Consider the following 12,337-nt stretch of genomic DNA (forward strand, 5'->3'; position numbering starts at 1 on the left):
AAGAGAACGATGGGAAATGTAGTTGTTTCAACCTGTCGCCTCATAAAATGAGTATTTTCTTATCTTCATGAACAACTAAACCGTACAGTCACCAATCAGCATGAAAACTTAATTACGGCCAATGCCAATCCACGAGTCTTTACACAACACGCCCCGATTCCAAAAGAGTTTCCCCGCGTTAATTGCCACACCGGGACGGGCTTGCGTCTCGTAAACGGCATCATTCCGACGCGTTTCGGCACGGCCGGACATTCAGCCGGCGGCCCCCGTGGGCCCCGCAGAGGGGGCTGGGAAAAGGAAGGAGGGGTACCAGCTGCCCGGGGAGCGCACATTACGAGATGGAGCCGGAGATAAGTGCTCTCCCAGGCCCCTTTTTCAGCTGCGTAATTAGCACAGTTCTTATCTGCTGCTCAATTCACATTCACACCAGCCATGAATGGAGCACACAGGCTCAGGCAGGGCTGCGGAGAGACAGAGAGGGGGCTCTTTTCTCTCAAACCATCATTTTACACTAGAATCTTACTGGAATAAATGCTCCGGTTTGTCTTTTCTCTCCTCCACCCTTCTCGGCTTTGAACTCCCTCCGACAAAAACAGTGGTTTGTGCATCAAACTGTAATTTGGTGAAACAAAAGTATCTGGCACCATAATCAGTGCAATCAGCAAAAACCTGCTGATATTTCCAGATAATCTAGGGCTTTTATTCGCATTCTCCCCCCCATCAGATGTAATTGTGAAAATCTTTAAGTGTGCACATAGATATGTGAAACCTTTAATAATGGGGCTCGCCTTGCGTTTCTTTAATTAGTTTTAATAGGCTAAAACAGACGGTAATGTCTCTCACAGAGGCCTGTATTCAGCAGAAGGCTGAGATAACGGTGTGGTCGTTGCACGGCTGAATTATATAAACACATTTGTTTTATGTTGCAACACTGTCTGCTGTTCACAAACCCACAATAAAGCGGCGCAAAGTCATTACGGCGCTGCACTACCTGCCCGCCGCTTAACAAAGCTCTCCTTTTACACTTTTATCTTACTATCTGGGCCTTCTTTAGACTGTACACAAAAATGCCCGACAATGTTTTGTCAACCAGACGAGCGATTGAAGCGTGACAAGCTAGTGAAAGTCAGTGTGTGTGTGTGTGTGTGGTTTGAGCAGTACCTGGCTCTTCGAGGCGGCGACCTTGGCGAACATGGCCTGGGACACTTTGGCCCTCTTCATCTCCTGCTGGATCTCGTCGTAGATGGAGGAGTTAATGTTCAACACGCAGCTCTCGGATTTCCCGTTCCACTCAGAGGTCAGAGGGTTGGGCTTGACCTGAAGGGAAAGAGACTTCATTAGCAAAATATGAAATTATTAAATGATGTAAAAAAAAACATTTAAAAAAACTAGTAAATTTTATAAATATATGACCTCAATAAATGTTAATAAATAATTACATAATAAATATATTTGTGTGTGTATATATATGTGTGTGTGTGTGTGTGTGTGTGAGAGACTATCTTGATGTAATTCAGCATGGAATCAGGTGGATGGTCACTCAAAGCGTCTATTATTTGGTCTATCTAAAATGGTGCAGATACACACTCAGCACGTGTGAGGGCCTAAAGCACGTGTGGTGATCGCTAACACACAATTCAGATAACAACTCATACACAAAACATGACACACACATACCAGCAGCAAACCATCGCAAAACTGCTGGAGAATACGCAGCTCCACCTCTCAACACAACATACAAGTGATGCAACAGCCAATGGCGAGTTTTCCCAGTTTTTGCATGAATTTAACTAACATTATTTAAACCCTGTTACATACATATACACTCACACACATACATATAACAATTACGCAAAAAAAAAAAAAAAAAAAAAATTATATATATATATATATATATATATATATATATATATATATATATATATATATATATATATATATATATATATATATATATATATATATATATATATATATATATATATATATATATATATATATATATATATATATAAATAAAATTCTATATAAATATACACACACAAACACACACAGAATTGTCTCTCCTGCCCACTAAGGCTGCATTTATTTGATAAAAAATACAGTAAAACCAGCTAAATATTACAGTTAAAAATAACTGGTTTTGTAATATATCTTAAAATGTAATTTATTCTTGTGATGCAAAGCTGAATTTTCAGCTCCTAGAATGACCGATATTGAAAACAATGAATATTTTTGTGACATTTTCAGGATTTGTTGATTAACAAAGTTCAAAAGAACATCATTTATTTGAAATAGAATCTTTTGTAAAATTATAAATTATACTTTTAATCAACTGAATGAATCTTTGCTGACAAAAAGTATACATTTTATATATTTATTAATATATATAAATATATATATTAATAAATATACTAGTGTATGTGCGTATGTATATGCATGCATGCATACATATACAATACAACACACACGTCACTGTATATGTATGCATACACACGCACATAATGGATACTTTTTTCAGAAAAGATACATTAAATTGATATTTTAATAAATGATATACAGGCTTACATATAAACATAGGTTTATAATCAAGGACAAAATCATGCATCACTTTTACATAAACAATGTGCCATATGTGCACTCACAGGAGAGATGCCCACTGGAATTCTGGGATTCCAGTCTTCTGGTCTCACATTGTTACACTCCTCTCTTCTGGGCTGTGAAGACACACACAAACATACACAAACGTTGAGTTTTTTCCATGTTTAATGGGGACTTACAAAAACAAAATGTATATTCCATCTCCTCTAATCATAAAACAAACAATCACAGAAAACATTCAGCATTTTTACATTTTCATAAAACATACAACATGTTTTACATGCAACTGATTTATAAGCCATTTTCCTCATGGGGACCAAAAAATGTCTCCACAAGGAAAAGGATATTGCCTCATAATGCAAGTAAGACCTGAACCACACACACACACACACACACACACACACACACACACACACACACACACACACACACACACACACACACACACACACACACACACACACACACACACACACACACACACACACACACACACACACACACACACACACACACACACACACACACACACACACACACACACACACACACACACACACACACACACACACACACACACACACGGCAGAGAAAAGAGTCTGTCAACGGCTGTCATTTACATGTGAAGCATCAGTGTCTAGGTTTGAGTTATTTTGTGACCATATCTAATTATAAAGGGATGAGCGTGCGCAAACTTGCACACACACTGTCTGACGATCCATTAACGTATGTGGGAAACATACCTTCACATCTGTTTTTATGGGCGTCATAAAAGCCTTGCAGCGCTGCAAGACGAGCCACCCTGCTGATTTACAGCAGAAAACCCTGCGAACGTCTCACTCATATCTGTCAGCATCAAGCTGCCCTGCATCACAACACTTCCCTCTACGAGGATCCGCTTTATCCTTCATTCCTCATGCAAAAGAGCCAGTGATGGACAAACCTTATCTGACCATCTAAACCTGCATATAAAGGCAGCGCGTTCAAGGCGGTTTAAACAGGTAGGCAGAATTGATTATAATATTAAATACAATAGTCTAATCATTTAATTAAATATATTAAATTAATGGGGGGGTCTAAAGCCATTTCAAGCATTCTGACTTATTTACACTGTTAAAGAGTTGATTCTCATGATAAGCCCAGACGAAATTTAAAAATAGAAAGCATTTCTGAGCCAGATACACTCCGTCAGTTTCAAGTTTCAGAAAGTTTTTTCCCCCCCAAGTATGACCCTGCATGACATCATAAAGGGAAGAGTTCCTTGTATGGGCACTTCTCCCGGATAAGTGCGCGCACGCACACACACGCTTAGTTCGGGTTACAGGAGCCGTCGGTGGCTCTGGCGTTGTGTTTTTAGACACGAGATCAACAATCTCACTAAAGAAGTGTGTGTGTGTGTGTGTGTGTGTGTGTGTGTGTGTGTGTGTAAGATCACCTTGTTCAGCTTCCCAAATAACCCAGCGTTAAGGGAACAGGGGATGCAGTTTATGTTTCTGGAGTTCTGCAAGTGTGTGTGTTTGTTCCGGTCATGTGTAAACCGCAGGCGGAGAGTGAAACTGCATCAAATGTGTGTGTTGTTGGCAATCGGTGTGTAAGTGCATATAATGTGAACAACACCAACGTATAGTGTGTGTGCGCGCGTCTTAGCTCCGCCCACTGCACGCCTCCACAAACTCGGCTGTTTTTCAGAAAGAATCGGTCCAGTGTATCTGTGGTTGGGGAAGTTAACCAAAAGATAATCAATGTTTTAAGAGTTTAGAGATACATTGTCTTCGTATGGTGGGTGTGGCTTTCAGCCATTTGGCCTTTACATCAATACAAGTCTTGATTAATGCAAATTCCCATTGTGAACTCGTGTTTACACTTCAAAGAGTTTGTGCATTTATTTCTGGGTATTTAAGGGAATGTTGCAAAGAGCTCAGGGCTTGACACTTTAAACCGGTCAGCCCGTAATGCTGGACGTCTTAAAGATAGCCAGCATTATTTAATTTTCAGAAGTCAGGTATATATTTCATTCTTTACTTCAGAGTATTTGGTGTTATATATGGATTACCTTTGAATTGACTCTGTAATTGGCTTTATACATTTACCTGACTGTTAATAAATTGGTACACTTTGATTGATTCTGACTTGCTCTGGAATTATTCAGGTTGGGTATAATTTCAACAAAGGGTTAAACGGAATAATGACCAAATAACCAAATGGCATTCTAACCTAAATTCTAAATTATGATTAAATGGAGTCAGATGACGAGGTATTGGAATAAAATCCCTTTGCCCCGCTGAAAAGACCGCACACGCATCGACCTTCACCCGCCGTTCGTTAGCCTCCATTGGGACGATTTGGGCGGCCTTACACTGTGGTTGGGGTAAAACTGTGGCTCTGCGGGTCTGCAGTCAGACCCTTCACGGAATTCTGCAGATTCCGTGTGGGCCTGGTTATGACCCTTTAAAATGAATGTGCTTTATTCTTCTTACAGTAGTGGGGTGTTTGCACCAGCGAACTCTACAGGAATCAGAAGAGTCGAGTTTCCCGCCTGCTTCTCTGCTGCCTATGTAGAGCGTTCCAAATCAGTTACTAATGAGGTTCCGTCTCAGTTAGGATGCCGTTTTGGAACACAGCCATTATATGCGTGTCAACCAGCGCATCGACATGCCCTTTGATTTAAAATTTTACCAATTTGTCCAAATATCATCAGATAATGGAGACTTTTGCAGAGCGCTGTACAAGGCTGACGAATTAGGCGCAGTTGCTGAATAATCAGGTTACAGAACCATCTGATAATGGGATCTGAACAGGAAAGCAGCATCTGGTTTGCACACACACACGCACGCACGCACACACACACACACACACAGGGACATGATGCACACAAGCGCACACACAAATGCATGCACACTTGAGTGAGCACTGATGACATTTCGGTCTTTACACATTCTGTGTGTGTGCGGGGAGTTCTTATCCTGTATAAAAGACCCTCCTCAGTCCATCACACACAGGAAGGCTTTGTGTCCGATCCACTAAGACACACTCAACTGCGTTTGAAGGAGGCCGGGCCGCAGTGGAGAGCGTTCTGCATACCTTTCTCGCCTGAAACGCTTTCCTGCACTAAACGTTTCCTCCAAAGAAGAGATGCATTGATGTACTGAGGCTTGTGTTTGAGTACTCGCCAATAACTGTAAAGATACTTCAAATGCATATACTCATAATTTAAGGGAAGCTATTTAATATTTGGATAAAAGCATCTGGTAAGTGCATAGCATGTAAAATGTTTCCTCCAAAGTACAGATGCATTTATGTACCAATGCTTTTGTTTTGGTAACAGCAATAACTATACAAATATGAGTGCACTCATAACTTAAGCGAAGCATATCGTCGCTGTCAGATGGAAACCTTGTTTCTTTTTTTTTTTTTGAAATCATTATCGGTCACCCTTTATACCTGTCTGTGGGTTTTGCAAATATTTAACCAATGAAAAGCATTTAAAAGAGCTTGTGACTAAACCTTGTAATTCCATTGGCTCCTCAAACTGTCAGTCAAACCACATAACTCCACCCACCTCTAGTAATGAAAAACTGCACACGTTTCTTCTTGTTTGCAATGCAATGGAAATAAAGAACTGATTGTTTAAGTGCAGTAGTTTCTCAAGAAACACACACACACACACACACACACACACACACACACACACACACACACAAACGCGCGTTTTATGTATAAAACACAATTTTGTGGAAAGTAGCAGTTTTGGAGATGCAAGGTTTCCACCCAACAGTGCCGATATTTAATAGCCGGATAAAAGCATCTATTAAAAGCATAAAATCTAAAATAGTTTTTAGATAGTTCAATAGTTCAACAGATCTCCACTTTAGTTTTAGTACTCACCAATAACTGTACAAATAATTCAAGTTCAAGTCCACACTCATAATTTAAGTGTAGCTATTTATTATTTGGAGAAAAGCGTCTGCTAAATGCATAAAATATAAAATGCATATTTTCAGCTGTTAACTCCACTATTAACAAATCAAATCCAGGTCAGTATAGCTGACCACTAAAGCATCTGCAATCACAGTGTTTACTCGGTCTCTTTATCAATGCATTTGCACTTAACTGCATTTCAGTCATAACTTTTAATAAACACAGAGTTCAGTATGAGGTGTCATAATGGTGTCCTTATGGTTAGCGTCATGTGTGAGCTCCTGACCAACAGATCACAGCAATACACTGTGATTTAAAGCTGCAGTGCATAATTTCCACACCAAACAGAACGGTACAAATAATGACCGTTTCCAAACAGGTTTCCCATTGGAAGCACACTCTCAAACTCAACGTCAAAAATCACACACAGCAGCTATAAAATAATATTTCAGCAGTTGTTGGGGGTCCTTAGGACTGATGGAAAGTAAATACTCTGAAGATGACTGATGGAAAGCATACCTGAGCTAATCATTCATTATGTTAGTCAGTGAGCACACGCTGAATATTTGTGCTGAAGCCGAGTCTGGGTGTTCAGTTCCACCAACATGACCCCATTTACTTTATTAATTCATGTTTATGGTCTTACTGTGACTGATTTAGCAGTGCACGTTAATGAATCCGTCATTTAGCTTTGTCTTCCAGGAAAAATAATCACCTTGAAACAACATTTACTTTAGAAGAAACAATTGCACAAAAAGAAAATATTTTTAGAGAAAGAGAATCTATTTATAGATTCAGTCCAGTAAATGCAGTCCATTTACAGCAAATCGGTTTGATTTATGCATAAAACAAGAAAAACTTAACTATAAAGTAAGAAAATAAACCTTATTCAAGATATATTCTCTCCATCTTATCTTACAGTAAAATGTCTCAAAATTCATCTTGTTTTAAGAATGTACAGATATGTTAACTATAAAACAAGACAAAAAATGATACAATATAAATCAGTATAGATTTCTGTCTTCCAGTAAAAATAACCATCTTATAAAATGTAGGCTATTTTATTTTTATTTAAGAAAATGTGTAAAGTTTCTCTTGTTTGCAAATTTAGTCACAAAAAAAAAAAAAAGTTTTCATGCATAAAACATTTGCCAATCCAATTCAGGATATATTTTCTGTCGTCTTATCTTACAGAATTTGTGGCGTAAAATGCTTCCAAATAAATGCATCTTTGTTTTAAGACTGCAAATATATATTTTTACTGTAAAGAAAAAAAAAAAAAGGATTTTTGCTTTTACATGACAGTAAATATCTCCAAATGTGTCTTGTTTTAAGATAAGAGATTTTAACAGGAAAACAACACAAAAATAAGAGTGAACAAATAAATAAAAAATAACCAGTCTTTTTGCTTTGTCTTCCAGTAACAATAACCATCTTAAAACAACATTTACTTTTTTTTACTAAATCTGATGGATTTAAGCATAACAAACAAAAAATTGAAAACAGAGTAAGAAAAATCTATTTATTCAAGATATTACATTACAGTAAAATGTATCTGGTTTTAAGTATGTGTATTTTTTTTTATTTTTACTGGAAAACACTGCAAAAAATGTTCTCTCTTATTTAGTAGTTTGGTCTTGCTTACAGTCTAAATATCAAAAAATTCTTAAATCAAGATGCATTTACTAGATAAGTCAAATTACAATATATTCCTTCTTGTTTTCTGGAAAATAAAATAAAAGTGAAGCGAGTTTTAGTTTAAAACAAGCTAAATGATCTGCCAATGGGGAAAGAAAAATTCTCTTGTATCAGTTCGAAAAACTGTGTCTGTTCTATCCCCTTTTCACAACCCACCAGAAAGACTTTCTTCAAAAATCAAATATGAACAAACTCCCACTCCTGCTAGGAGAAAGCCCAGCGAACGCAAACCTGGTGCGTGAGGTAGAGTCCTGCAACGGGTCGCATACCCGCATAAAAGTGGCTAAAACGGGTGGATGGTGACATTCCTAAAATTCACGGGCAGGGATGCAGGCAGATAATTAACTCCTTACGGGCGGGTAGTAGCGCGGATGAAAAATATGTGCAATATTTCTGTCTTAATTACCATTATACATACACAATAACGATATGCCATTTGATCCATCACGTCATCACCACTGTGACTTTAGTTGAGCTTCTCATAGCCCAGATGGAGCAAACGTTGCAAGAGTCAATGGATGAAGTAAAAGTTAAGTTGGCGAGTGGAGTATATAAAATAGGCTAAAGCGCCTTTAAAGACTCGTTGTCAACTGTTTCATTAGCCCATTCATGATGCTGTTGTGATGGTGAGAGAGGTGCAAGAATAAAACAATAAAGCATTTTAATTGGAATGATTTTAGCGTGAGATTTATCGCGGGCACGGCTCCGGTAACGGGTCAAATATTAACAGGTCTGGGCGGGTGAGGATTTAATTTTGATATTATCACGGGTCAGATCTGGTGATGACCTTTTGCAGACTCTGACATGAGGTCCTGTCATGACAAAAGAGCCTCCAGCAGGACAGAGCTACCAACTGTGTAAATATTAGAAGATTGGACATGTTTATTCCTATGTTTATTTTCATGTCATTTTTATTATTATGTATTTATATATTTTTATCATAGTGTTATGAATGCTTTGGCAATGTAAAGATTTCCTTCACCATGCCAGTAAGGCTATTTGAATCATGAATCTTGAGTGATGTAAGAAAGCTCACAATGCAAAAAAATGCCTCTTACTTAGTATTTTTGTCTTGTTTCTAGTCTAAATATCTAAACATACATGCTTCTTACATTAAGAAACTTTACTAGACAAGTTATTGTGTCTTGTCTTGGGAAAAAATTACTTAAAATTAAGAGAGTTTTTGCTTAAAATAATATAAATAATCAGCCAATGGGGTAAGAAAAGTAATCTTGTTTTCTGTTTGAATTAAGAATACCCCACTGGCAGATTATTTCCTTATTTTAAGCAAAAACTCTCTTAAATTTGAGTTATTTTTCCCCAAAACAAGACAATAACGTTTGCTTGTCTATTAAATGCTTCTTGTTTTAAGAATGTTTAGATATTTGGGCTAGAAACAAGACAAAAATACTAAGTAAGAAAAGCATTTTTTGCAGTGCAGCTCCATCCGTCAGTGTGTTACCTGTACGGGGCGTGATGGAGGGGTGCTGATGAGGGGCGCGGGGCCCATGGCAGAGGCCGCAGTTAGGCTACGCTCCCTCTCGTCCTGGTAGATTCGGTCTCGCTCCGCTTCAGGTAACTGCAGGAAGTTCTGCATCGCTCGCAGGTTGACCAGGAGCGACTGAGACGCCGTCTTGGGGTCTTCCTCTTTTCTGAGAATCTCTGAGAGAAGACCCTGGAAGAACCAGACCAAAATAACAAAAAAAACAGATACAGAAATAAATTCATCATCCACTTAGGAAAGAGCAATCGGTACAAGAGCAACAATTAAAACATTCTCTCCACTCCATGCGTGACAAAGCCATTGACCCTTCGCTATGCTCCGCCCACCTCCGTCACTCAGCCCAACGTCCCCCAGGAATGAACTGGAGACTTCCATTAAAAGTGTTTCGCAGTAAAATATGCTCATGCAGTGCTAATAATTTAATGAAGTTTATGACTTAAATGTGACATTACAAAGCCTTTCTTTAGAGAGAAGTTCAAATTATACAGTAATGCGATTAAAACTTACATAGATTATAAATCAGAATTGAATCAAACGCTTCTCACAGTCCCTGAAAAGAGAAAAGCAACTACAAGTGGACAGAACTGATGCTACACACACACACACACACACACACAGACACACAACATTCATAATCATAGATAATCGTACATTCATCCAAAGCGACTTACAGAAGAGAATGCAATTAATACTTTTATTCCGCAAGGATGCATTAAATTGATCAAAAATTAGAGGAAAGACATTTATAATGTCACAAAAGTTGTTTTTAACACTGATCATAATCATAAATGTTTCTTGAGCATTTAGTCCTCATATTAGAGTGATTTCTGAAGGATCATGTGACACTGAAGACTGGAGTAATGATGATAAATTCAGCTTTGATCACAGGAATAAATTACACTTTACTATATATATATATATACACATATATATATATATATACACATATATATATACACACACACACACACACACACACACACACACACACACACACACACACACACAGAGAACAGTTATTTTAAATTATAAAAATATTTCTGAATTTTTGATCAGATAAATGCAGCCTCCGTGAGCAGAAGAGACTTTTGAACAGTATGGGTGGGTCAGTAACATTTAGTGGAGGGACAATTAATCCATCAAGCACAATCAAGATTTACACACTTTGCAAACGGTGATTAAAACCCATAATCTCTGAGCAGGGCCATCAAACCCGCATAAACACCGACTCCGAGACGCCGCCCCGACATGCCACCACAAGCATCCGTCACTTACGTGCAGAGAAGAATGTTAAATAAATATTTAAGAGCTCCTTGGAAACAAAAGAAGATGCATGTTGCAAATTCTTCACAGCGCAACTAAACAGCGATTTGTGGAAACAGGTCTGTCGTGACGTCATGATTCCTATCGATTCTCAATCACTCCAACACAACATCACAGTCCTGCCGAAAGCAGAAACGTGCAGAACGTCACGAGACATTCCCCCCCGCCCCCCCGCCCCAAACGCTGGCACACGTCCAGGTACAGCTCTTTGTCTCACCTGATGATGGCAGACACTTGTCCAGGAGCGCTGGGATTTTACTAATATAACAACCTGTGCAAAACTGACACAACGCTCAGATCATCTGACAACTTTCACAGTATTTACTAGGATGCTCTTGGGGCTTTCAAGTATCAATACCTCAATTTCATTCATATATTCACACTGCACAAAAATGTTTTCGGCCTTAGCTTGGACAAAAAAAAAAGTGAAAAAGTACCGTGACACTTGGTTTCTTCAACCAAGATATTTTAATAAAAAAATTTATGTCTTATTCATTTCAAAATTCAAACTCGTTCTGTGCTAACGTGAATAGATTTTGAAATAAAAATATTAGTCGGAATAGCTCAGAATGAGTTTTTTTCCATATGTATCTTTTATAATGTAATTTTATTACATTTTTTATTAAAATTTATTTTAAAATCGAAACTCATTCTGAGCTATTCGGACTGGATTTTGAAATAAAATTACACAAATGATAAAAAAAATAAACTCATTTAGAACTATTCTGACTGTTATTTAGTTTTATCTAATTTAATTTATTATTATTTAGTTTTATTTTATAATAAATTAATATTTTTATTTACTATGGATGCATTAAATTACAGTGACCGTGAAGACTAGAGTGAAGAGATTAGAACAATAATATTTATTTGTTTTTAACTATTCATCTTTTAAACTTTATATTCATCAAAATCCAAAAAAACTAAAGTATCACGGTTTCCACAAAAATATTGTGGAACCTCAATAATGATGTTATGTTTTAAAATATAATACAATAGAAAACAGCTATTTCAAATTACAATAATATTTCACAATATTACTGTTTTTACTGTATTCATGATTTAAAAAATTACAACTTAAAACATTAACAAACAGTAGTGCATTTTAAATGGCCAAAAAGACAAATTAACTAAACAAAAAGAAACAAATCATTATATTAATTCAGGAATTAATAAAATATCCTTGATGACGTCCACTCCTCAAATACTGATCAGCCATAAATCTGCTGTCATTTTGCCTAGCATTACTAAAAATAAACTGAAAATAAAAAGTGAAAAAAATGACAAAATCAA

General features: G+C 37.3%; 1 protein-coding gene across 6 annotated transcripts in view; it reads right to left on the bottom strand.

Moving 5' to 3' along the window:
• satb1b (SATB homeobox 1b) overlaps nt 1–12,337 on the bottom strand; it is an 82,102-nt gene that overhangs the window by 20,843 nt on the left and 48,922 nt on the right. For all 6 annotated transcript variants that reach the window (XM_067447792.1, XM_067447793.1, XM_067447790.1 and 3 more), the window contains 3 exons: nt 9,680–9,892; nt 2,646–2,717; nt 1,162–1,317 (listed from right to left, as the gene is read on the bottom strand). In XM_067447792.1, the coding sequence (XP_067303893.1) occupies nt 1,162–1,317; nt 2,646–2,717; nt 9,680–9,892 (441 nt within the window). The remainder of the gene's footprint in view (nt 1–1,161; nt 1,318–2,645; nt 2,718–9,679; nt 9,893–12,337) is intronic.

This window comes from Pseudorasbora parva, chromosome 7 (genome assembly GCF_024679245.1).
Source record: "Pseudorasbora parva isolate DD20220531a chromosome 7, ASM2467924v1, whole genome shotgun sequence".
NCBI lineage: Eukaryota > Metazoa > Chordata > Actinopteri > Cypriniformes > Gobionidae > Pseudorasbora > Pseudorasbora parva.